The sequence below is a fragment of the Ammospiza caudacuta genome, chromosome 3 (assembly GCF_027887145.1).
Source record: "Ammospiza caudacuta isolate bAmmCau1 chromosome 3, bAmmCau1.pri, whole genome shotgun sequence".
Lineage (NCBI taxonomy): Eukaryota > Metazoa > Chordata > Aves > Passeriformes > Passerellidae > Ammospiza > Ammospiza caudacuta.
Window position 1 is genome coordinate 31163893 of NC_080595.1, and position 27013 is coordinate 31190905.

Below are 27013 nucleotides of genomic sequence, written 5' to 3' on the forward strand. Positions count from 1 at the left end.
AAAAATACTTTAGACAAAATTGGAATTTGTGAGTCTGTAACCATTCCCTAATGAATCTAAGACATTTTGAGGTCATAAGTGATTAATGAAGAAACCCAAAAATGTCATAAAGGTTGTGTGAATGTGCAGGCAAAACTCTTGATGGGAGGGCTTCTAGGGTGTCAGTCCTGTCATTAACAGAAGCCTGACAAGCAGTGGTCAAGTTGTTAAGATCTTTCTCTTTTCTGTACAGACTTCGTTCTAGACTTATTACTAAAAAACCCAGTCAGTTTAGGAGTACTTCAAGAAAAAGTTTATGTATCTTCTTTAGTTGCTAGATTCTGCAATATTTTGTGAGGTAAAAGCAGATAGTCCAAACATTTTAAACTGAGCACACAGTAGACAGTAATGCAAGGCTAGATGGGTTCTCTGCAATGGGGAATGCTAATCTTTATCCCTTGAGGTCATGGGCTATGAAGATGTGAAGATCACACACAACAGCATTCTCCTGATCTTCTGTTTCTGCCAGGGATGTGATTGATCCTCAGCAAAACCAATACCCCTTCTGTTTTGTTATTTACCTGTGAAATGGAGATTGAACTGTTCTATGGAAGCTAGAACTGTTTTATAGATGAGTACTACTGTTGTAAAGGCCCTATTTTCTATATCTTATATATATGAAAGAGAAAATACTGTATTTATATACAGCCTGTGCCAGCACATTTAAGGGTATTATCTGAGCTACAACTAGCACACAAATCAGTTATATTTGAAATAAAAAGAAGTCTGATTCACCATCACTCTCAGCAATTTTGCACTTTTCTACTTAATAACTGAGAAAGCTCCCTAGACAGCTCTTAAAACACTTATCTTTAATTGTACTAATTACACATGTGTATTTGTTTTAGGAGGCTGAGTAAAGACATGACAATGCAGGTTTCAGCTTGGGTAACTTTTCTTGAACTGTTCTTTATAAGAAAGCAGAAATTTTATTTTGTTCTTCATGCATATCAAAGGTACCAATTTTGTTTTCCCCTTTCAGTAAATAATTTTTCTATTTATACTTCTGGACCCTTAAAACAAATTTAAAATAGCTGGCAAATAATGTTCATATTACCAGCATTTATGATTTCCAATATGAAGCTTCTATGGTGTATGTCTTTTGCCACATACAGTAATAGCAGTAAATAAATATTCACATGAATACAATAGAAGTACATAAATGGACTTACAGGTGGTTGCATGTGATGAGAAAACCATGTGTAAGAGTCATGCCCTTTCATCTCAAATAAACCCAAAACTCAGAGCCTTAAGTATTGTGCTAATTTTGGCTGGCAAAGAATTAATTTTCTTCACACTGGCTAGTATGGAGCTGTGTTTTGGATTTGTGCTGAAAATAGAGTTGGTAACACTGGGATTTTTCATTATTGCAGAACAGAGCTTACACAGATCTTTTTTTCTGCCTCTCATCCCACCACACCAGTGAGAGGTGCACAAGGAGCTGAGAGAGGACGGAGCCAGGATAGCTGACCCCAAATGACCAAAGGGCTGTTCCTGAGCACATGGTGTCATGCTCAGCACATAAAGCTAAGGATGAAGGAAGAGAAGGAGGGGTCTATTTGGAGTGGTGGCATTTGTCTTCCCAAGCAATCATTATATATGATGGAGCCTTGCTCTCCTGACAATCACCTGCCCATGGACAGGAGTGAAGAAATTCCCTATTTTGCTTTGCTTGCACTCAGGGCTTTTGCTTTAAACTGTCTTCATTTCAACCCCCAAATTTTCTCACTTTTGCCCTTCTGATTCTCTCTGCCATCAGACCAGGGGGAGTGAGTGGCTCTGTGGTCCCTTGCTGCCAGCTGGGGTTCAACCACAAGAGCAATAAGCATATAAGAGTTGACAGGGCTACAGGCAACCTGCTTTAAGTGCTCAAGCTGAGCAGCTTAACCTCTTCTGCCCTCTTAGCCACTAGCATTTCCTACACTTTCTTCCGATTCAACATTCGCTCCAGACCATTCAGAGGCTCAGAAGAGATTAAAAAAAAACAAACAACCAACCTTAAAACCCAAAAAAACCCTCTAAGTGTAACTGAAAGAATTTTCTTTTAAATGACTGTGAGTAAGAGAGACAAGCTTAAAAACACATCAGCAAAACAAATGAGGTGCATTTCTTACTAGCACTTCCAGCCTTGTGTATCCTATCAGCATGTACAAACCCCAGCCTAATTTTATTGCTTGTACAACCAGCACAAACTTGGCCACAAAGGTTTCAAAATAAATAGTTAGTACAAAAAAAAAATCCAACACTCAGGCTTCATTGCACAAACATTTAAAGAGAGGAAATAATTTCTTTTACAATGTGTTTCTCTTGTATAAGAATAATTTTGTATAGAAAATAGCTCTTTATACATTTTACAGAAATAGGCTAACATTTAGATTCTTTATTAATGAAAAATCATTGAATGCAATTTAAGATTTCTATTATGTTTCAGTCACCAAACATCAATCACACAGCAATACATCACAGCTCTAATATTCTTAAACTGCTTGACTTATCAAGTATTGAGTCAAGACAGTGAAAACATTCCTAGAGCCATGATAATTTGAAAACACTCAAGTAGCTTGAAACTGTTAAATTATGAAATACTTCCTGAAAGTAATACCATCATTTAGGTGTCAAGGAATATGAACTTAAACCTTAACAAGGCAGCATTACTTGCTCTCTCCTGCTGGCTAATACTGCAAAACCCAAAATGAACAAAAGCTTTAATATGAAAACTGGTTTACTGTTAATGTGACCTTCAAAACAGTCCTGAAGGATAAGATGCTATCCAGAAGCTGGACAAGCTTGAGAAGTGGGCCCACAGGAATCTCATGAGGTTTAACAAGACCAAGTACAAGTTGCTGCACCTGGATGGAGCAGCCCTGGTATCAACACAGGCTGGGGGATGATCAAGAGCAGCCCTGGGGACAAGAACTTGGGGGTGCTGCTGGGTGAGAGGCAGGACATGAGCTGGAAATGTGCCCTCACTGCCCAGAAAGCCAAACCTGTCCTGGGCTGCAGCCAAAGCAGCGTGGGCAGCAGGGCCAGGGAGGGGATTCTGCACCTCTGCTCTGCTGAGACCCACCTGGAACCCTGCATCCAGCTCAGGAGAGACATGGACCTGCTGGAGAGAGCCCAGAGGAGGCCACCAAGGATGAAGCACCTCTCCTGTGAGGAAAGGCTGAGAGAATTGGAATTGTTCAGCCTGGAAAAGAAAAGGCTTTGGGGTGACTTAACTGCAGCCATCCAGTACCTGAAGGGAGCCTACAAAAAAGGTGGAGTGGGACTCTTTACAAGAGTATGTAGTGACAGAGGCTAGGTTTAGATTAGATGTTAGGAAGAAATTCTTTACTGTGTGGGTGGAAAGGCACTGGAACAGGCTGCACAGAGAAGTTGTAGATGCCCTAACCCTAGGGAGGGAACACCTGAGCAATGTGGTCTAGTGGAAATGTGTCCCTGACCGTGGCAGGGGTGTTGGAACTGAATGATCTGTAAGGTCCCTTCCAACCGAGGCCATTCTATGGTTCAAAACCAGATAGCAGAAGCTTTCTAGCAAATGCTATACAGCATTAACACAACATGTAATAAAATACTTCAATTTTCTTAAAAAATGGAAGGTAGATAAAAAACCCCACTAAATTAAGATATAAAAAGTAAATTTGTAGAGGACAAAAAATTGAAAAACACATGTATATATATTTATATGTAATGGTATGCTAGGAAGTACATATATTTAAAAATACTCAATTTATTCAAAGGCTGTTTAAGTTCATATGGTGTCATGTGGAACTCAAACATAACTCACACTCAAATGCTTTCCCTCTACAACTGCTGTTTCAAGCACCTGTACTTATCTACAGATTTTCTTGTAAATTAGAGAGAAGGTAAAGGCATTTCCCCTTGGAATAGAACTATTATGCAGTAATCATTTCTTGCTTTCTAGGTATAATTTTAAATAGGAGATGTAAGCAAATAAGAACTATAAAACCCAATGACTGAAAACCTGAAATTTAGATGCTAATGACTCTATTTAGTATTCATATAGAGCTGCTCAGGAGTTTGCCAGCTGTACCCTGTCTGAGTACTGCTGGCACTTCCATGCTTCACAAATCAAATGTGTAATATGTTTAGTCAAACATGGCTCTCACTCCAAGTTAGCAAAACTCTTGACTCATACAACTTTCAAATAAATTTAGGTGGAACTGGAACACCTCTACTTCTCACAGCACAGGGGTTGATACAAGACAGTAATGAATCACATTATAGTGTTTCACATTTTGATGTGGTTAGAAGGAGAACCAAACCCTTATTCCAGTGATTTTGCAAATTCTGCATAGTCAATGTATCCATCATTGTTCTTGTCATCATCTCTCAAGACATCATCAATTAGACTAATCAGCTCTTCTTCCTTCATTGCTTGGCTATGTTCACCACCTTCCTACAAAAACAAAACCACAGGGAACAGTTTAGCAGTCTTTCTCATCTAGTAGCACGTGTGACAGATTACTGACAACTAATTTTTTACAAAGCTGCTCATGTTTGATGCCTAATTTGGCACTAAGATTTATGTAATCATTTATAACAATGTAAGCAAATTTCATCAGATGGAAGGTTTGAAGTCAAAGTTCTTTGGATTCAGAACAAGCATTCTGCAGTCAACATTCTTGGTCAGAAGTTCCAAAAGCTGAATACCACAATGTATAATGATGGACAATCATCTAATAAATGTATTCTTAATTAGGGTCTTGATGTAGTATAGACACTGTAGTTTCTATTCACTACAGAAACACCTTACAGTAACACAGAAGTGAAAAAAAATCAGCACTGTAGCTTACAGTCAGTAAAATACTTAGTAACACTCCTTATGGGAACACAAAGAGGTGCCTTTGCACAAGAAACAGCCACTCCTGTTCTTGGCTCACTATTTCTTGCCACAGGTTATTAGCAGGAAGTTATGCTATTCTGAATTGTAACTTCCAGAAGGTCAGTGTGAGATAATGTGTTTCTATTGTGTTCCTAATGACTGGAAAGAGAAATTGAGTGTAGGAAGAGGCAGACCATAGCAGGTTCTTGTAATATAAATTTTGTGCAAGAGGTTTTTTATAGTTTGTGTACAAACAGCAGTAACAGTCTGAAGCTGAAAAGAGTGTCTACAAATTCGTATGCCTCATTTTGGATAACTTCCCTTTCTCCCATCCCTACCTGCCTAAGTAAGTCCTCTGTAAAATGATTTTCACTCTGGAGCCCTTCCTGATTCTAGAGTTTAAACCAAAATGGAAACTTCCTAAAAACTGCAATGTGACACGAAAAGCAGTGATCATTTATAAATTCAACCAGAACTATCCAGAGAAAAATACTCTCATGTTCAGGAAAATCTGTAACTGCACCGAGGATGTGTTGCAACTGCTCTGCTGCTTTTAGAGTCAGAACTGTTTCCAAGCACATATGCCCTTATAAAACTACACCAACCTCTTTGTGGACATGTGAGATAGCAGTAGCAAGTTCTAACCCATCTAGCAAATTATTGCCATCATAATCATGCATTTTGAAGTAATGGAGCTGCAACTCTTGTGGAGACATCTCAGATTCCGGTTTCTCGATAACACCTTCCAGGTGTTCCATGATGTGTCTAAGAAAAACAAAACCCACAACATTTCCATCAGTTAAGATTTAATGCTCTGTTTACAGCAAATTTAGTCTTTGATCAAATATTGTATGTCTAAAAGCATCCTGGACAACTAAAAGCTACAGTTTGATAAAGGGGACACAAAGGTTGTTTGTTAGAGAGGCTGTAGAGGCCTCTAATGCCTTAGATAACAATTTCTACTTCTTCTGGCCTACTTAACAGGCTATCAAAACAACTGAAGCAGAGCCCAAAATCTCTTTTTGGCTGTCTTCCAAGCACAGGAACTGGAGGAAGATCTTTCCCAGTCAACCATGAACTGTTCTAAGAAGTTTTACTTGCTGCTAGAACTGTTCCACATTTGTGAAGAAGCAAATGAAAAAATAAATTCTACCTATTAGGAATATGATTTTGTCTAAAGTATGCTGATATGGGTAGGCAGGATTTCTGTAAGAAATTTTTTATAGCATAAGTTGGGCTAAAGGCTCCAGGGAAAGCCTTTCTAGGTCTCGTATCTCTACAAATGTATCAAGCAAGCATGTCTCATATCTGGCTTTAGCTAATCGTACAACATTCTGAAAAAACAGGGTGCTCTAGGCTTAAGTCCAACTCGCATAACACTTTAGAGATAAGAAAATAATTAAGAAGTAAAATTTACACTTTTAGAACATGGGAAACTTACTCTTTATCTTGTACCAAATTCTTATCAAGGCGAATATTTGGATGTTGACTCTCTCCTACGTGTTCCTCAGCTAGGGCAGAGATGAAGAATGCAGCCATAGCAAAACAGAACAGCAAATGTGTTCTAAACATCCTTTGGGGCATTGTGATCTCCTGCAAAAAGGAAAACATACCCCCCAAAAAAACAGATGAAAAATGTGATCTACTTTCAGCGGATTTAGACAGTGCTAAACAACCCCATTAAGTTTCAGAATAGAAAAACTTGTTGCATTGGAAACTTGGCAAGCAGAGAACCAGAGAGTTCCAATTAGGAGTTTTTATGAGGGCCCCTATTTTACTGAATTATGCAGTAATTTTCAGATATTTTTTTCCTCATAGCTAATGTGCACACCTTAGCCAGGCCTGGGTTTTCATATACCTTCCAGACCAACAAGCAACCATGCCCTCTGCCTCAGGCAGACCTGCCCCACTGCTATGGGAGCAAAGGTCGCTCAGGGCACGGAAGCGGCTCCACGTAAAGAGCAGCTCGGTTTAGGCTGGCGTTCCTGAGGGGCGCACAGCTGGGAAGCCGTCACGCAGCCGGGCATGTGCGCGCTGCACGGGCAGGTGACGGGGCACACAGCTGCACAGGGGCCGGCCGCGCTGCCGAGGGCAGCCACGGCGCGGGCTGGCGCCTTCCGCTCCCGTTCTTCTCCCGGCCCCAGCTGCAGCTACCCCCGCTTGCACCCGCCAGGCTCCCATCCCCGGCTGGATCCCCGAGGACGCGCCCCCGCAGCGGGCTGGGGCTGGGCCCGCCGCCCAGGCCCCAGCACCCCCGCTCCAGCGGCGGCTGTCGGGGCGGGCGGAGAGGCCCCACCGCCACGGACTACGTACCCTCGGGCGGGTCTCCGCCGTGCCGCGGGCTCCGGGCTGGGCGCGGGCTGGCCACCATTCCCGGGACACCATCCCGGGATCACCCCTGACCCGGCGCTGCCCCGCCCGCTCCACCGCCCATTGGCCGATCCGCTCGGCCCCGCCCCTCCCCGCCTCGCGGGCGACGTCACCGCTCCCGGAGCTCCACGTGGAGCCCTCGCGGCGGCGCAGGTGCGGCGGGGCCGCGCCCACCGCGGGGCGGGGCCCAGGTGGGTGATGAGCCGCCCGTGAGCCAGCAGCGTGTAGTGCGGGGCTTTAGGAAGAGCACTGACAGCAGGTGGAGGAGGTGATCCTGCCCCTCTGCTCAGCCCTGGTGAGGCACATCTGGCGTGCTGTGTCCAGTTCTGGGCTCCTCAGTACAAGAGAGACGTGGGGCTCCTGAGTGGGTCCGGCGGAGGGTGACAATGATTATAAAGGGACTGGAACATCTCTCTTACCAGGAAAGGCTGGAGGAGTTTGGCTCCTTCAGCCTCGAGAAGAGACAACTGAGAGGGGAGCTCATCAATGTGTACAAGTTTATACATATCTATATAGTGTACACAAGGGGGAGAGTGCCAAGAGGATGTAGCCAGGCTCTACTCAGTAGTGCTGAGGAAAAGGACAAGAAGCAACAGGCAGAAACTGATGCATAGAAAATTCTACCTGAACATGACCAAGAACAAGTTTGCTGTGTAGGTGACTGAGTACAGGAGCAGATTGTCCAGAGACATTGTGGAGTCTCCATGAATGAAGATACTCCGAAATTGCCTAGACACAATCCTGTGCCATATGCTCTAGGATGACCCTGCTTGAGCAGGGGAGCTTGGACCAGATGACTCACTTGCAACCTGGCCCATTCTGGGAACTGTGGGGTCTCCACAACCCCAGCCTTTGATGCAGACAGCTCCTTCCCAGAGGACGCATTGGAGGGATCTCACTGGTGATACCCTGGGCAGAACCTAGAAGGACTGCAATGGTGGAGCTGCTGGCACTGAGGGTCAGCACGTGTCCCACTGCTAGGGCAGTGCCCTGCTCTGGATGCTTCTCTCCAGCCCCGTCCGTGAAGGACTGCCATGGTTCCTGCCCTGCTGCTCGAGTGGGAACTGCCATACCCTGTCCCCAGTGCCCACTGCTGACCGTGCTCTGTGCTTCCCCTCACGCCCCGGGTCCCGCTGTTTCCATACTCAACACCTACACACCACAGCTTCGGCCTCTCAAGGGCACAGCCCTCGAGCAAAGCCGGGCCCCGGGGCGGCTTTTGGCCCGTTCCTCACGCGCCGCCCGCGGGGGCGGCTGCTGGAGGGGGCCGGTGTCCGTGGGGATCAACCGGCGGAGAGCCCTGGGCTTCGGGTGACTTCTGAGGGCGGCGGTGGGGGAACGGCCTTCCCGGCCGGTCTCGCCCAGGAAGGGAACGAGGGGCCACACCCGCGGTGCCGGGACAGCGGCCGCTGGTGCAGGACGCGGCTCCGTGCCCGGGTATCAGGCGAGAGGCGTCAGGGAGTGGCGGCCATGGCTGATACGCTGTCTCCGACCGCAGCCTTCGGGCAGCACGTCCCGGCCGCGCCCGCCCTCCAGCACCTGGCGGATCTACAGCCCCGGCCGCCGAGCTCGGGAGGCGCCGCCGGGGACTCCCCGCGGGCCGGGGCGGGGCGGGTCTCTCCCGGCGCTAAGATGGCGGCCAAGGCCTCGCACTCGCACGTGAAGCTGGAGGCGGAGATCGAGCGGTGCCGGGCGGAGGGGCACTGGGGGCGGCTCCGCCACCTCGCACAGCAGCTGCTGCCGCCGCGGCCCCCGCGCAAGACGAAGGCGGCGAGGGGCGCGCAGGACGCGGGTAAGCGGCGGCGGGGGGCGGGCGGGGCGGCCGCCGGTACCGACCCGCCCGGGCGCGGGGCGGCGGCGGGGCCGGCTGCTCGCTCCCTGCCGCCGCCGGTGTCGGCAGCCCCGCGCCGGTGGGCTGGCGTGGGCGGGAGCTGCGGCCGCCCCGGCTTGCGGGGCGTCGTTTGCCATTCCGTGCCGGCGTCCCGGCTCCGCAGCGCTCGGGCAGGAGGGATGCCTGGGAGAGGCGGCGGGGTCAGGCAGCGGCGCTCGGAAGGATCGCTCTGCGCTTCCTTTCGGTGTCAGCGCTGCCGAGCCCGCGGGGCAGCGAGGGGCGCAGGTGGCGGCTGCCGGTTCCGAGCCCACCCCGGGTGCCGCCGGCCCGTTTGGGCTGCGGGCGGGCCGCCCCCGCTTGGAAAGGTTCAAATCAGCTTCTCGATACGTGCTATGCTGGTTCCCTCTTGCCCCTGCCCAGCGCTGTTCTTGGGTGGGTGCCCTTGTGTTACCTCTTTCTGTTTCCGAGGGGCACTGCTTTACTGGAAGGCTTTCACGTGTAAAGCAGGTTTCGTAAATAGCAAGTATATTAGTATTTCCCCCCTGTTACAACAAACTGATTTGCTGCCTTTTTTTTTTTAATGAAATCTTTTGTAACGAGGGAGGCAGCTTAACTCAGTCTGAGGTGAGCAAGTAAGTTGTGAGCAGGAGCTGAGTCTACCCGCGGTAGTGGTACAAAGGTTTTGCCACCGAAGTCAGAAGAGCTGCTTCTGGGAATAAACCCCTTCTTTAGGGGATTGTGATCAGAATATGGCCCTAGCGTTGAAGTTTTTTGGCGTGCCCTAAACTTCACAATGGGAACCATGATAGGAGAGATGCTGGTAGTTTAATACATGTTTATTTTTGAGGCTTTCCTAGTGTTTACATGATACAGGTTGAACCCTGTGCTGAGAATCATACGGCCAACCTTTGAACTTTAGTCAGGTTTCAGCTGTGTTTTCCCAGGTGCAGAGATCACCATGAGCTTTGGGGGCATTAGTAGTTGAAGAGTTCACAGTAGTTTCTTCCCTTGTAATTAAGAGGTATAACAGCAGTATGATTGCTGTAAAAACATGATTTGTTAATTTGCTGCCATGTCATCATAACTTGGTAGTTACGAGTGTAATGCCTTGTTACTGCTACAGAACTTCTTTCAGCAGGTTTTGTGCTTTTAGAAATGATTGTGTGCTTGGATGGGATTTTTTTAACAGTAGTATTTGCTTTGTGAGGTTGTGTATATTTATTTCTTAATTGTCTATGTTCTTGCCTAATTCCTTAAGTTTGATTAAGGGATTAATGACTACCTGAAAGCACTTAAGTGTGTAGAAATGACTGCATGCAAGTTTGGGGGGGGAATATACTTGAACTCTTACACTTCTCATTTTATGTACCTGTACTTTGTGTAGTTGCAGACCTGCAAACAAGCAGGAAGAGCTATGATTATAATTTGATATGTAGCTGAACACTTAGGCCACAACAACGAAAAAAATCTAAACCACCATACAGTTATTATATGGTGTATAGGTAGAAAGTGGGCATAAGGTGTCTCCTGGACTGAAAATACAGAAATGGATACACTACTGTGTTCCTCTCATTCTCAAACTTCAGCCTTTGAAACATGGAATATATATGAAATGTAGGGCTGGGCTTTTGGGTATTCAAAGATTTCCTTACCTAGCTTGACCCACTAGTCTGCTGATGGAGGTGTTGTTGTTGTGAATGAAGGAACTGCAGAAATGGGCCTGTCATGTAAGAACTCTGAATACTCTGGCAGATTAAACTTTTTTTTTAGCATGATTGCCACATTTCATGATGCTTCATGCTGTATCCATTGCTGCTACCTGTGTTTGAGTGTACACTTCTGTGGAACTGTGAACAGGGATGGATTTTAATGTAGAAAGAGTTTTATGTGGCATTTTAATTACAGCAGGGGGTCAGTCCTTGTGTGTCTTTAGTAATGGACATGTAGAATCTGTATAATTTATATTTTAATTTTTTTTTTTCTGTATGCTTTCAGGAAAATTGTTGAAGTTTTTGATGCAGTTACTGCTATCACTTCTCTGTAGTCTAAAGCATTCATATCATGCTAGTACCTTTGTAAATAAAAAACATCCTTTGAAATGTTTGCAGACTTTTTGTTTTTGCACTTTTGAAAGTGAGTTATGTGATGAAAATTCTTAACTGTTATATTAGTGACAATGTAAGAAGGAATGGTGCTGCCAAAATTAAGGGATTAAGGAGGGACAATCTTCGAGTTACAACAGTGTTGTTTCATTTTTCTATACAAAATGTACTGTTTCCACTAGATAAAAGTTAATGGAACTTTTTTTTGTGTACAAGTTCTTCCTTATCCCCTCATTTGAGTTTATCGTCTGTCTCCAAGGTGTGTTGTTTTGTTTTTGTAATTCTGTTTATCATCAGTATAGCAGTAAGCAATGTTTCTTGTTGGTTGGTTGCTTTCAGAGGACCATGGGAGTTTGCTGCTTGCGGAGGCTCTGCTGGAGGAATGCTTGAAAGAGAATTTTGCCAAACTGAAGGACTCCATTCCACTGTCAGAGAAGAGTGAGCCCAAACTGGGTGAAGCTAAACAGTATCTGACCAATATCTTAAGCAGAGGGAAACTAAGAGTAAGTGGGCTCTATCATCCTAATTCCTGCCAGTTCCTGGATACTTCTTTGCTGTGATTATTAGTCTGATACAAGGTGTGGGTGTTGCCTGCTCGTGTCCATGGATATACAGTGCTGTATTGTAGGTGATACTGAGAGACTGGTAATTCCTCTAGGCAGGGTTTTATGGTGTGAGACTTGCTTTTCCATATGCAAAGAAATTATGTGCTACAAGGGCATATCCTCTTTATTTATTTTTTTTTAATTGGAAGGAAGCAGGATAAATACTTAGAATTGCTTTCGAGTGGTGGGGTGTGGGCACATAAGGGTGCTGTCAGGCCAGCACAGTAGAGTGACCTCCTGCTGCTCCAGATCTGAGGGAGTTTTGCACAACTGGTAGCTCCTGATTGGAGAAAAATGTGCTACAAGCTGCTGTCAGGATCTTAGGGTTGTGTTGGGAGGACTATAGCCTTGCACTGCCTTTGGTATCTATTAGAGAAGTAATGCCTTTATTTTGATTTATGATCTGGGTGTGTGGCCAGTAGCTGCTTGTCGGACTCAGTTGCAGAGCTTCAGGAGGGTTTTAAAACTCTGCTTTGATGGCTGCTGCATTGGTGTCCTTTGACACACAGTTGCATAACTGTGTTTAGATGTAAGTGAATTACACCAGTCTGCTCCAGACTCCTATTACTTCTGGTCCTGAAATTGCCAGGCTAGGTTAGTTAAGTTGGAAATGCATATTATACTTTCACCATGTTAATTTCCAATGAGCAAGGTCAGCCTACTTAGAGCATAAAATGGAGAGAGTGAGGAAGGGGGGGGAATCTGTCCAACCCTCTTTATAGTTTAACCCCATTAACAGTCACAACTACTGAATTCTTCCATTTCCTTGTGTTTGGTTTGGCTGCATGAATTGGCATTACTGTTTCTTAGCTAGTGGTGACTTAGCTACTGATGCAGTATTGACCCTGTATTGATTGCATGTATTTAAAACATGGGTATGAAGGCTTAGGAACCTTTTCATGCTTTCCAGAGTGTCTGAACAGATGTGTTTTACTGAGGTTCTGTAATATTTGTTTTAAATCCTTAAACAAAATGAGTCTGAGAAATAGCAGGTGTGCCTTCTGTTTTTTCACAGTTGCATGAAAATTCTTTGACAACTAAAGAAAATTTGAGACTTTTCTCACTCTTTAATTAAATATACAGAGGAGAGGGGAGCTTACTTGTCTAAAAAGTGATGTTTACTGTCTAGTTCAAATGCAGGGGTTTTTCTTAGTGTGTGTAGGTAATTGTGACAGTGCCAGCCTTTTATCTGCTCTTTGTGGCTGGTGAATCAATAGAGCAGGTCAGCTGAGACCAAAGAGTTGGCTTACAAACTGTATTTCAAATCTGAGCTCCAAAGTGGTTGCCTGACCTTCATTGGCTACTGCTGTCATGAGGTTAACCTTTGCAATTGTGAGAGGAAAGCATTCTGAACCTGCCTAATTTGCTGTAGAACTTCATTATTCCTGTCTGGTGTTTCACCCTGTGAACACTTTTTCTCTCTCTGCTCCATTTCAGCCGAAGTACATGACAGAAGCTATGCTGATCCTAGGAAAGCTGCATTATGTGGAGGGATGCTACAGAGATGCCATCAGCATGTATGCAAAAGCAGGAATTGATGACCTTTCAACCAAAGAGGAACCTCTGTACATGCTGCGTTTGATAACTGAAGCCTTTGTTATTAAAGGTAAAGGACCATGTGTGTATATTTGCAATATGCTGGTTTTAGGTTGTAGCTATTTCTCCAAGTGGTTTGGTTGGAGCAGGATTGGGGCAAAGATGTATGCTGTAGAAGATCCTACATGGTATGGTCTGTGTAGTTTCAAACTTGAAGGCATTATGGAGTCTTAGTCCATGGTTTTTAAACTTGGCTGGCTTGTAAAGAAAAGCTTGAAATTGGAAATCTTGTGGTAACTCTTGGCTGTAAGTCAGCGATGTACTTGAGCTTGTGTGTCCATTTTGGGAAAATCTAAATCAAGAATCAAGCTCTTGGCTGGATTGGGGCTTATGCTTTGAGTTAGAAAGAATTCATCTACTTGTACATATCAGTGATTTCTGTGAATTAAACAACAACGATGTCTCCAAGTTTTAAACTTCGGACTAACAGCGTATGTGCTTTCAAAGCAGGTAGTGTATTTTTGCAATGCATGTCACACAGTATCAGATCTTATGTACAAACAGGAATCTCTCCTCCCCCTTGTAACTCTGTAGACATTGCGCTGTTTGAGAGATTCTAATTAAAACTACCTCTGTGGGTAGTGAAATTGCATTTCCTTTTTGAGTGGGGGAAAGACCCTTGTCAGTTTTTGACTTGGGGGGAGAAAAAGATCAGTAATCTTCTCCTTCATTTGCTTTCGGTTCCTTTATAAATGTTGCTCAAGTACTGCTACCTATCTACTGCTTTCTACTCTTTTCAGCATGTCCACCAGCTAATTAGGTGAATGAGAACTCTGATGATCAGATACCTTCAACTGGTATGTAAAAGAGTGAAACCAAATCTACCCAAAATACTGTTTGACTGGGCTGCTAGTATTACTGATAATAATTTGAGTCATTCTGCTTTTTTTGAAACCCTGTTTGTGCTGCTTTGCTTGCTTTGATTTTTGTTTCCTGTGGTACTGATCAAATCTGCTTCATTAATGAGCTTCTGTGGAGCAGGACTAATTTACTTGTGCCTCACACTGACACTTGCATGGCTCAGAGGTGGTTGCCAGTGCATTCTCAGCAGTGTATTTGAGAGCAACTCCTGGTGCACTCCAGAGTCTGAAGGAGATGCACTGTCCTTACTGGGAACCAGGTATGACCCTTGGTGAGGTGTGAGTATAGTAATGATGTGTGTGTGGAAACTGATGGAATAACCCTGTTGTTATAAGAGCCCTTGTGTTGTGTTGACTGCTAGCTTACATATGGAGATGTTGGAGGCGTTTGCCTTAGAGTGTCAGGCAATGTTTTGGTTTCTTTCCCCGTGTGGTTTAACATGGAATGTAAATACTGTGTTGCCCTGTAAATCATATGGAGTCTCTGTCATTGCAGAGAAACCTCTGTGCTGTTATGGTTCCACAGTCTTTATACTCCATGATGATTATTTTCATATTAGCTGAGATATCAAGAGTGTAGTAAATCACTCAGTATTCTACCAAAGTTGGTGGTATAAAGCAGTCCAGCAGAGTGGAGCTTGTCCATCTGAGTTTGGAGAGGGCACTCGCTGCTAGGATCACTGTTCCCTCATGCCATGTTCCCTCAGCCACTCTTGTGTTAGCACTTTGTGCAGGTGGCTATGGCAATAGCAGTGTAGATGTAAATTTTCATTTTATAACGTGTGTCCAGGCTGTTTCTGCAGGGCAAGTAACAATATGGAGTTGAATTATTTAAAATGTATTGATACTTTATGCCATAGATTTATCTTATTCCCCTTTTTAATTTGCTATCTCTCCAGAAATTGTGTTCATTCATACTATATTACTGCCTGTGGTTGAACTTCTGGTTGTTTATGCAATTTGAAGCCTTGAATGTTGCTCGTAGTAAAATTTTTGCAGGGGCCATTTAGGCAAATATCCAGAAAAGCCACAGTCCTGTCTATTTCAAGGCAGAAGTTAGGTTCCTCAGTCAATTTCTTGCTCACATTTTCAGAAATGGGAGAAAGCTGTTCGTTTAATAGAATACCCCTGTTCATCTAGCATTAGTTAAAAGCAGCAGAACTTTGTATCACCTCATATTGTGAAATTGAAACTGCCTCAGTTTTGTGTAGGTAATACTGCTGAGTAATGCCTGTATGCAGAATGGCAGCATAGGGTCTCAAGCACTCAGGATTAGGCTGGAAAGGTCATGGAACAAAGAACAGTCAGATAAAAGGCTTATTTTTTAAATGTTGACACCTGTCCTTTTAATGTTGGCAATTAACAAAAATGTAGCAAGGAACGTGGGATACAGTGGGAGGAGTTGCACAGATAAAACCAGTTGTAGAAATCCAGCAAAAACAATTTTCCTTCCTTAGAGCACCTGTTAACCTTTGCAACACTGAAGGTGGATGTTGAACTAAATCTCTGGAGGTCCAAAGCAGGTAGTGGGTTCATATTATGGTAAGAGGCAGTATGGATTTGTACCCTTATGTTTGGATTGAAGAAGTTGAGCACGGAAAAGAATTCTTGCTTGCCTTCTCACTAAACTTCCACACAAGGTGAGTTTCAAGAAGTAAATTTTGAAGTTCTTCATCAGTATGAGGGGTTGAGCAATTGACAAGTCACAGGAGAAATGGGAGAGAGGAAGATTCTCCAGTGTCTCATCTGACTGCTGCTTCCTGTTCTGTTTCTAAATCCCTGCATTGTGAGGAGACAAGTTTTGTGGGTGCTGTGAGTGGAGCTTTGACAATTGTTTGATTTTTCATTATGACTAATTTTAACCTCTCTGGTTAGTTAATAGGTGGTTGGTTTGTACTTGTCCTTCCTCCCCATCCTTCATGAAGTCAGTCCTTCCTTAAAATTTTACTTCTGCTCAGTTCATATTACTGCTGGTAATCTCTGATGCAAGTAGCTCTGTTGTTGCATAAAACAGTATTGAGTAAGCAAACTTTGCTTCTAATTCAGTTGGGATATACTGTGGCTTTGTTACCTGATGGTGTCCATTTGAAACAGCAAGCAAAAAAGACTTCAGAACAAACTGTAGCTGTTAGAGCCCACTGGTTTCCCTCTGTTTGTGCTTGATGCAGAAACTCTGCAGATATCTCTCTCTTTGAAAGGAGTAAACCTTCCTGGTGCTAGGTTAGGCTACTACCTGACCCTTACAGAGCACTGTGTAGCTCTAGCCAGGGCTTCAGCATACCTGAGCTCCAAGAAGGAAGCTTCTGTGATGTGGCAATGTTTGCTGTGCTGCTGAGAGCAGGAGAGCTGCTTTACCTGAGGCCAGCCTGGGTGGTGAAGTCAGGCAGGGCTCATGTGTTGTGTGGGTCCTGTTTTGTACTGACTGAGAGGGGCTTTAGCTTATGCTCAGGGATGTGTCAGAGCTGCTGCAGTTAGCCCTGTGCTGTCAGGCCAGGCACTGGACTTGTTCCACCTGAGTGGGGTAGCCTGGAGATGGCTACCTGTCTGTATTTGTGCAGCAATGCCATAGGATTGCACAGGCTATCTAGTTTCTAAATGGATTTCTAGGGAGTTAAAGCTTTAAAAGTCCCACTGCCTGTTTTTCTCCTTTTCTCCCAGTCCATCCTGTAATTTTTGTAACTTAGTCATTTTTTGTGTTATTATTGGCCATTTGGCATCTCAGGGTGGGTTTAATTTGTGCAGGTTCAGTCTGAACTCTCTGTAGAGTCAGAAGTTGGCTGTTCTGGGGTGATTCATCACATCTGACACAGTTGATGTGAATGGTGGTGTACATAGAGCCTCTTCTCTGGTGACTGTGAGAGAAGACTGCAGACCAAATTGAGATTTATTCCTTGTAATTTTGTTTCTAAGTGGTTTTGTTCTTGAGTTTTTGGGTTTTTTTAAGTTCAGAAAAGACATCCATTTTATCAAAAGGCTGCAATGTGAGCTTGGTCTTTTTTTAGATCTTCGGAAAGGTGTGGAAGAGAGCAAGGTGATAATGTGCCTGTAAGAAACCTTGGTGTAGTCTGCATTTTATTGTAACAAATCCAACCACAAGCCGTATCTAGGAGGAAATGAGACTCTGCTAGTGGTTCAGAGCTATCTGTATTTTATCCTTGGACCCATTTTAGTCATTTAAGCATGCTTAAGATCTGTGGTGTGACACATTTGAGAAAGCAAAGATAAAATCTTGAAACAAACATTGCTGGATTGAGCCACTGAGCTTTAGAGCTCTGCTAAGATCTGTGAGTGATATTTTCAAAGTAAAACCTCAAAGCTACCACGTAGGGGTTTTTCCTGAGTTTGTTAATGATAAACAGACTGGAACCTGCTTCCAGCATCCTGAGTTCAGCACATCTTGTTTTGGATTATTTTGTTTTTGTTTGGTCTTAGAACAAATTGCTGAGCTTATGTGTGTTCCTGTTTCTCTTGTGGTTGTATCTTTTAAGAATTCAGTGGTAATGAGGTCTGTATACTTTGAATTATATTGTTCTGCTTTCTGCCCATGTGAAATGATTGTCTTGGGTTTCCAATACTGGAAGTGGATTGTGGTTGTTTGGAGATTCTGGTGGTGTTCTGAAAGGAGAATGGTGATATCACACAGAGATAAACAAAAAACCTGACCTTTTACTCAGCAGGTTTGAAAACTATTTGCTTGGTTTTAATCATGTTTTTAAATTGACCAAGTGAAGCCTCAAAAATTCAATAAACTGTTTTAAACTTCTTAGTCATTCTTCTCTTAATTAGTTTCTCATTTTGTTGGCTTGTACTACTGTTGAAAAGAGTAGGTTTGCATACAGCAAATGCAAGCTTGATATTAAAGTTGTTCATTCTAGCTAATCAGAGGATGTATCACGCACTTGTTTATATGCTTAATTGGAGTCTTTCATTTTGACATTTGCTTGTGTGTCATCCATTTTTCTAGTACAGTTTTCTACATGATGAATAATTTCCTAGGTGAGATTTGTATCCAGTTGCTAATTTTCAATTTGAAAATGAGAATAAAATGTAGAGTTAAAGACAGCTTTATTGCAAAGCTATGTTCTGGTAAATCTACTTTTCCCTCCTCTCTAAAGAATTTGGTTAATATTTTCAGTTCACTAAATGAATTTATTTAACTCAGTGTTTCTGATAAGCTGATAAATTTCTTGTCATGTGTGCATTTTCAAAAATTCATAGATTAAAATGGGAAAAATAAACTTTCCTGTTTGGTTTTATTTCATTCATTTTTGGTTTATTGAACTAAATAATTTAGAGAATTGAAAGGAGGAAGGTAAGGTTTGTGGGTTTGGCATTTTTTTTTATTTTGTTGGTTTGGTTTTTTTGTTTGTTTTCGTTCGGTTTTTTTGTGCTCTTCACAAGAGAATACCTCTGTTTTAAAGACTATTCCAGTACTTCATCAAACTCTTATTTCAGATCCTAAGCTACTAACTTTTCTAGTTCAGTTCTTTACTAAATGCTGCCAGTCCTATGATGCAAGGATTTATTCCTCTCAAGTAACATAATTGGGTTATTGTGTGTTATCCTCTTAACTTATGTAGCCTTACTTTTAATTAGAATTTCCTGTTAGCTTCTCTGGAATGAGATTTTGTCTACTTAGTTTTTGGTCAGTGAGATCATAGTATCAAAACTATGGAGGGTCCTAGAATACAGACTGTGTAGAATGATTTTGAGTACCAGTAGTTTGAACAATTTCAAGTGTAGATCAATTGAGTTTAGAAACATCATATAGTTTTGTACGGTCATAATTTAATTCATAAGCTTATTTTGAAGGTGAGTTTACACTTCTAACTTCTTTTTTGCCAGAAGCATTTTTAATTCAGGCAATGTTTTATAAACCTCTTAATGGAGTATATAGTATATGTACTTTCTGAGTCTGTCCCTCATTTCAGAGCACTTTTCAGGATGTCTTCTTTTTGCAGACAGTGTTTGGAATACTGTTCCACTTCTTGTATGCCAAAAACCCCCTCCCAGTGGTTATACATAATCTTGTGCTTGAGATTTTTACTACAGGATAATTTTTAAGAGCTTTTGAAGTTCCCTAGGAAAAATTCACTGTAATGCCTAAAAAGAGATGGTGTGTGTGTATATCTTACAATGTAGGAAGAAAATACCTTGTCTAGTCCACTGAGTCAAGCGCAGAAAATGGATTAATGGAAGGTTGAAGACATTCTTTCCATGTTCAACTAAGTAGTTTGCCTTATATTCTCTAGGCATTAATGGAGAAAAGTAAAAGGATGTTGCAATTGCCCATGTCAAGATAAAGATGATCCATTTCTGTATTGTTGTTTAGGAGCCACATGGCTACAAGGAAAGTACTCAAATCTGAGAGTGGTAAAAGCAGAGGGAACTCAGATCTTCACCTCCTTGCAGCACAGCTGGCCCCACCCTCCCCAGAAGCTGAGTTTTCATCCTGCCTGCATTGCTGTTCCTGTCTGACCTGAGGGCAGTGTGCTATGATGGACCCATTTAGCAGAAATGGGCAGCAGGGTGTAAGGTACAGGGGAAAAATCCTGAGCCTGAATTTCCTCCCTGTCTCTGCACATTAATTTCAGTGTCAATTTTCGTGCTGCTTAGGACTGGTGACATTATGCCATAGGCTTGTACTTGGAGGTCTAAATTGTCTATAAATGGGATTTAATAATCCCATTTAAACCAGAAGGGTTGTTACCTTGGTGTGTTCTGACTTCTCAGGGGTCCCAATCCACTACTGCCTGGAACCTGCCCACCTTGGAAGTGATGATGCTGACTGAGGCACTTGAGTTCATTGAAGTGTTGGGAAAGGTACCTAGAACCTTCCTAAAGACAGCACCACTGTTTTTCATTGGTTTTAGGGAAGCTTGTTGATCATGAAGAGCCAGCAATATACTGGGCACAAAGCTGAGATGGGAAGAGCATATTCACCTGGGTGATAGTTCAGGGGAATGTTACCTAAAACTTTGATTTCACTTTTTCATACACAGATGTAGCTTTTCAGTGATAATGGGCTTCATGAGGATGATGAACACTTGCCAGCATGCAACTGTTGACCTACATGCTCCTTTTAAGATGATATCTTTGCTTGCTGTTCTCTCTGTTACTTTACTGCTGTTTCCTCTACTAGCAGCTCCTTGGTGAGGTTACTGTTGTCAGTAATTTCAGCTGCTGATGTGACTAAGTAGAACTTAGTGGGACACAGTAGAAGAGTAGAATTTGTGTTGGGTTTTTTTGTTTTGGGGCAGGTTTTTTGGCAGGGTTTTTTGTGTGTTTGTGTATGTTTTTGGGTTTTTTGTTTTTTTTTTGTTTTGCCTTTTTTTTTTTTTTTTGTTTTTTGTATGTGTTGTTTTGTTTGTTTTTGTTGTTTTTTTAAAGGGTGGGGCAGGGCATGAATTCCTTTGTTGGAATCCTCTCATGACTACAAAAGGTTGAGATTCATCTCTCTGAGAACTGAGATCTGTGGGAGATGGGTTCCTTTAGACAGAACCTAAATAATAAAATTAGTTTCTTTGCCTGGTCATTAGAAAAACAGAGTCCCAGCCAAAAGGATGTATGATACAATAGGACATTATAATTTAAATAAGACATTTTGTTGGCAGAACTTGTTTTTACTTTTGCTTGGCAAAAGATGCATCTTTTAAATGTTAATCCACGTCAGAGGGGGAGAGAGAGACTTTTTTCTATACCTGGTATGCACCTCAAAGTGCTGGCTTTCACAATTCTGACAGCAAGACAGGAAGCATGCTGTTAACTCATGCTGGCATCACAGTAGCTGTCTGATAGGCAAAACCCCACTCTGTAGATGTTGATGTCTTGATAAAAGGACCTAGTGTTAGTATGCTTTATTTGGGGTTTCAGAAAACCATTTTTAAGAGTCTGGAGTTGCCCTTACATTGTCACAGTGCCTTTGAACCTATTGAGTGTTGGTGAATTGTGTGCCTTTGTGCCACTGCTTTCCTGCTTGGATGTGAAAGAGTTGCCAAGCCCAGCCTTGGTGTTCTTGGGGCACTTAGGCTTTTCTAAGCCTTTGATGGACAAAGGCTTTTCCTTTGTGCTCCATGAGCTTTTTTCTGCTGTTGGTTCTGATGGTTTACTGTTCCAGAAGTAGTTTGCACCTCTAGCACAGAGGAGTTAGATGCAGGCCACTAAATGCAGATTACTGAAATTTGGGAAGTGACAAAAGGGAATAACTTCTGGTTCCTTTTGTTAATGTGACTTGGTTTCTACAGTGGTAAAGTTTAGTTATTCTACTCCCTTCCCCACACACAGTTGAAGATGGTGATTCCACACATGCATAAAACCTTCTCCACCTTCTGCACTATGGCTTGGTTCTCTAAAGGTGTGGGGTTAGCAGCATCAGGAGGTGGAAGAGTATTTGCCCATGCTTTTCTGAGGAAATGGAACAATGTTTATGGGCTTAAATGAAACAACATGCTACACTTACTTTCACTAGAAGAGAACAAAGACAAACATACTCACAGATGGCCTAAGCTAGAGGTAGCTTTTAGATGGCTGTGTTGTGTAGCATGGGATGTGTCCAGTGGCTGTTGGAAGATTTCCATGTGATGGTTTGCCCTGGAGTAAGCTTCAAATGCCTCTGTCTTTCAAGTGACTGGGCAACAAGCCTGTTAGTCTTTGCAGGCTCTGTCCAGAATTGTGTTGAGTGCTTGATACAAATCAGCATAGTAAAATATGAATTACCCTTCCTTTCTCTCCCTTCTGCTCCCCAAATTCACATAGAATCATTTAGATTGGAAAAGACCTGTAAGATCATGAAGTGCAACCATTAACCCAGTGCTGCCAAATCCAGTAATGAACCATGTCCCTAAGCACTACATCTACACATCTTTGAAATACCTCCAAAGATGGTGACTCCTGGGCAGCCTGTTGCAGTGCCTGACTGCTCTTTCAGTGAATAAATTTTTCCTGATAGCCAGTTGAGACCTGTCGTGGTGCAACTTGAGGCCATTTTCTCTTGTCCTGTTACTTGGTGTGTACTTGTAGAAGAGATTGACCTCCACCTTGCTATACCCTCCTTTCAGGTAATTGTAGAGAGACACCTTTTCCCTAGCCTAAGCACCCCCAGCTCCCTCAGCTGCTCCTCATAGCACTTGTACTCCAGACCCTTCACCCACGCTGTTGCCCTTCTCTGGACATGCTCCAGCACCTCAGGGTCTTTCTTGTAGTGAGGTGCCAAAAAAATTGAAAACAGGATTCTAGGGCTAGTCTGATTCAGTGACTCTGCAGCTAGAAGAGAACTTTCTTGCTGGTGATGTTGCTTAACTGTAGTGCAGGTGAACTCAAGCTGAATAAATTCCAGTGCTTAATCATCAGTACCATCTCCTCTCCCCTGTGCCCCTTCAACTTAGCTTTTTTTCTCTTCTGCTTCTTCCTGTTGTAGTTAGACCAGGGTAAAACAAGAGTAATTTCTGCAGTATGCCATGACAATTTATAGATGTGGATGGTGCTGGCAAAGCCTTTAAATGTGGGGCTGTAAGAGATTGCTGATCACCCCTGTGTTTGCTGTGCCTCAGAGCATTGCTCTGTAGATGTATCTTGATGTCACAGAATGGAGGCAGCCTCTTCTACCTGGACAATCAGTATGTTATAGCAGTGGTCCCCAAAGTGGTGCTTGTGCCCCAGGGGTTGAGCAAGATAATTCTACTGTGGTGCAGAAGAAAAGTATTATAGCTTATATTAATTTTTTTTCTTAAAAAATCCACCAGCAAAAAAAAAAAAAAGGCATCTCACATTGAAATAGATCTTTAGTATTTTATTGAAAGTGGTTCCCTGACTTAGTCTGTATGTCCGAGGGTCTTGAGTCATGTAGAGCCTGCAAAAGTGTCTTACAAAACAGTGTGTTTCACACTGCAGAAGGGCTTCCTCACTATTTAATTCACTTACAATGTTGCAGCTCACTTGTGCCTACTTAAGTGGATTTATGTAGTATATTGTCTAGTTTTAATTAAACTAACCCTAATTAAATAGACATGTAGCTTAAAGATTCTCTTAAAAACCTGTGGATTTCAGGTAATACTAGAAAAAGGAGCACAAGTGAATGGTAAGAATGTCAGAGCTTACATTAATAGCACAAGCTCTTCAATCAGATAAAAGCAGTGACAGTTGGATTGGATCTAATCAATGAAGTCTAATGACACTCAATTAAATACTTTCATTTTTAGAAGCCTCTCTTGAGCTTTCTTATGTAAAAGCAAAATATGAAGAAAGTATACCATTGGGGAGACACTTGTTCTTCCTACTGTGGAAAAATGGCTGAAATAATGTGAAAAAAACCTATATGGCACCAAACTAAAATGCTTTCCTTTGAAAGAGACACAGAAGACATTGCCAAAGACTTGGAAAAAATAGGTATTAGAAGAAATTGGGCAGTGTGGGAGGCTTGGTATGTAGTAGCAAGGAAGTATAAATGTTTCTAACATATCTCACCTAAAGGAAGTTGCCACATTCTGGTTCAGTAATGAAATACATTAAGAGCTGCTTAGGAGCACAGTTTGGTCCAGAAATGCACAAAGTGCTGTAGGATGGTGTGAGTGAGGTTGACTTTATAAACACAAGCCTCAAATAGAATCTAGTTTGTAATGAGATGGGGAATGACCATGAAAATCTGTACATACTGCAACTCAGTGGTTATTTCATGGCAAAATGGTTAAAATACCTGTCAAACTTAAAGGTGAATTGCTGCCTTTTTGCTTTTTCAAAAAGTCAAGTGTTCTGAATTTGCAGGGCTTTTCTCTGCTGACAGGTAGCTGTCAGTAGAATGTTTTCTAGAAGGCATTTTTGAAAAAATAAACAAATATATAATATATAGTTTGTGAAGCAATGTCTTTATATAGCTATATGCGTATATTGAGTATGCATGCTCAATATATGATTTTTTTTTTTTCTTAATATGGTCAAGGAATTTTGGAGACCACTGTATTATAGGCTAAAGCAAGGATTAAAAGCCATGCCATGGAGGTTAAGAACAGCCAGCTGAGCAGGTCTGGATATGCTCCAAAGAATTAGTGTCAGTGGATTAAAGTTGCTGATTTCTGTATGCATAGGGTATGTGGTGTGATGCAGAGCCTGTGCAGTATTCACTGGGGGCAGGGCACTGAGATTGCGTCTCAGGGGAGTGCTTGCTGCCTTCTGCCTTCATAGCCACTTGATCAAAAAGCTGTCCTAATTTTAGCAATAAACTTGAGCTGTAATTACAAGTCTAACCTGATAGAGTTCTTGCTTTGAAAATAATTGGAGTAACATTGTTAGCATTGGTTTATTGCATCTCGTAGGAAAGTGGGAGAAGGAGGTCTTGAGTTCTGCATTGAGCAGCCTTTACAGGTTGCTTAAAGTTTAAGCTTCATTCCCAGCTTATAGTTAGGTCTTCAGATAATTGTACATGGGGTTACTGGAATTTTCTGCCTTTTTACCCCTGAGACTTTTACATGAAAGATATTTCAAGATTGTAACAGTTTGCCAGAAATGTACAATAATCCTGAACAATAGGAAGCATCAAAGAAGTATGCAGCTTTCTTGAACAGCAAAACTGGTCTCTTTGTCCCCACCTTTCATGGGCTGCAGTATGAATCAATGTGTTCAAAATCAAGGGCTTCTAGGCCTTTCTTCCCCGTCTTCTATTTCCACTGCAAATAAGTCCTGCTGAAAAAAAATCATGGTTTAGTTGCTGGGGAGAAAAGTGTCTAGACTAGGTTGTGAATTATTTAAACTGCTGTGGATTGTGGCAGAAATAATGCATGGTGCTGGGTCTTGCCTATGTCTAACTAATCCCAACTGCTGCTTCTTGGGGTTTGGGCTATTTTGCTTTCCAACACTCTGTAATGGAATAGGTTAGTTGGGGACTGTGCTCTTAAGTTCAGACCTTAGCTGGCAGGGCAAACTGGTAGTAATACCATCTTTAGAGTGGTGTGGTTGTGCTTTTGAATTTTGTCTCTGAAAAGTGTTTGGTATTCTGATGAATGTTGATTAGTCAGCATGCACATGGATATGTTTGAAGTCTTAAAAATAGTCTTGTTTCAATGCTAATTAATTTCCTAGAGCCACATTTGTGAACTAGCCTGAAGGCCACGTGGTAGAAGTGAAGTGCATCCTTTGCTTGGGGACAGTGACCCAGAATGACCTGGCATTCTCCAGGATGGGAGTGTGCACACAACCAGTTTCCTTGCTGTTGCCATGCAATACCATCATGCATTGCTTACCTCCTGTGCAGACAGATGACTTACCTTCCTGTGCAGAGAGTAAAACTATTGCATGCACTTATCTCAGCATCACACCTGTCTTCTGGCCAGGCTGGCCTGTCTGTGTGGCCCAGGAGCACAGACAGTGGAACCTTGCTCTGCAGACTGGGGCTGCTGCTGTTGGCAGCGCTGTAAGTTCCACACTAAGATGTCTTTTGCTTCTGCTGTCCATAGGTGTGTTCAACACATAGCACTGGGATGCAACATATGAGTTTGGGTTCATGCTCTTCATGCTGTTGCTTTTCTTTGATCTCTTCTTCAGCTTGCAAGGCAGCTCTGATGCTCCTGGGCCATGGGATTTTAGCAGCTGCAGGCTAGCACTGTTGGTGAAAGTGATGACCCCGAATTCTTGCACCTCTTCCCTGGCTGTCTAAATTCATCCAAGTATAGAAAGCTTGAAGTCTGTAAAAAGGAAAGGATTGGTACATTGTTCTTACTTGGAAGGAGGAGTGCTGCTGTTTGGTGAGCTACTTTATGAACCATAGAAATGTAAAGCCACTGTAGTCTCCTCCCTGGTCCAGTGCAGTCTCTGTCTGTGCACTGAGGTTTTCGAGACCAAGCTGGGTAACACCCTGAGCTGGCCCTTCTTTGTGTAGCAAGTCAGACCATGTACCTTCAAGGATTCCTTCTAACATGACTTTTCATCCCATTTATGTTGCTGAGACTCTGATATCACATGTCCATGTGCACATAGATGTTCCAGTTCTGGTAATATCATCACCTCAGAGCATTGGAGCTATAGGATATCAATGTCTTCCCTTAGCCAGGCATGACTGAGATGAAAGTGGAAATACACCTTCATAAAATTTCCCCTTTCAGATTTCCATATATGAGAGCAGTGCATTTCAACTCAAGGAAGAGATTACTTACAAACCTTATGGATTTGAGTTTTTTCTTCCATAAATGCAGCTTAGAGTTGGGGGCAGGGAAGAAGGGGCAAAGATTATAGAAAGGTGAAGAACCAGAGATGAATCATTGGGAGAACTAGAGGAGGTGAATGGAAGCTTTACCTTTATGCAGGAGAGAAAAGCAGCATTTTTATACATAGAAAGTTACTTCCTCTGAAGTGGGTAGAATTTGTTATTTTAAAGAATGATAATCTGGAAACAGATCTCAAAATCTTGAGCCTGGGCCATACTCTATTAGAAAACTGTCTGCACTGCATGATAAACTACTACAGTATATAGATATGTATCTATTTAAATTTGGGCACCTGATTCATAAAAGAAAAATCTTAGGATAGATAAGCTTTAAGTTGGTATTCTCTTGCCACAGCTGATTATGAAAAATACCTGAGTCCCTTTACCTTAACCAGCTAACAAGAAAGCATGTTGCCTTATGATTTGCTTGGAAGCTAATTCTGTCTTGGCAATAGCTCTACTTTTCTTGCTAACCCCAGTGTGGAAGTAACATGCACTTTAGTGACTTTGACACATTGTGGAAGCTGAGTTGAATTTAAATTGTGTGTTGTGCTGCAGAGTCTTTTCTGTGTTG

The 27013-nt window shown here is 42.7% G+C and overlaps 2 protein-coding genes across 3 annotated transcripts in view; one reads left to right on the plus strand and one right to left on the minus strand.

Moving 5' to 3' along the window:
* Window positions 1-2291: 2291 nt before the first annotated feature.
* On the minus strand, window positions 2292-7315 carry MCFD2 (multiple coagulation factor deficiency 2, ER cargo receptor complex subunit). The gene is made up of 4 exons (XM_058800757.1): window positions 7199-7315; window positions 6327-6478; window positions 5491-5650; window positions 2292-4459 (listed from the first exon to the last, which is right to left on the minus strand). The coding sequence occupies exons 1-4, from the start codon at window positions 7268-7270 to the stop codon at window positions 4328-4330; spliced, it is 516 nt and encodes a 171-aa protein (XP_058656740.1). The 5' UTR covers window positions 7271-7315; the 3' UTR covers window positions 2292-4327.
* A 1572-nt stretch (window positions 7316-8887) lies between these two features.
* The window catches only part of TTC7A (tetratricopeptide repeat domain 7A), a 168565-nt gene continuing 150439 nt past the window's right edge, over window positions 8888-27013 (plus strand). For both annotated transcript variants that reach the window (XM_058800754.1, XM_058800756.1), the window contains exons 1-3: window positions 8888-9047; window positions 11528-11691; window positions 13231-13399. In XM_058800754.1, coding sequence (XP_058656737.1) covers window positions 8888-9047; window positions 11528-11691; window positions 13231-13399 — 493 coding nt within the window. The remainder of the gene's footprint in view (window positions 9048-11527; window positions 11692-13230; window positions 13400-27013) is intronic.

Bases quoted from the DNA above. Each gene is read 5' to 3' on its own strand.
- MCFD2 (XM_058800757.1), bottom strand. From the start codon at position 7,270: ATGGTGTCCCGGGAATGGTGGCCAGCCCGCGCCCAGCCCGGAGCCCGC. The intron at 6,479-7,198 runs GTACGTAGTCCG...TCCTTTTTGCAG, and splicing joins CGGCGGAGACCCGCCCGAGG to GAGATCACAATGCCCCAAAG. The intron at 5,651-6,326 runs GTAAGTTTCCCA...TGTTTTTCTTAG, and splicing joins AATTTGGTACAAGATAAAGA to ACACATCATGGAACACCTGG.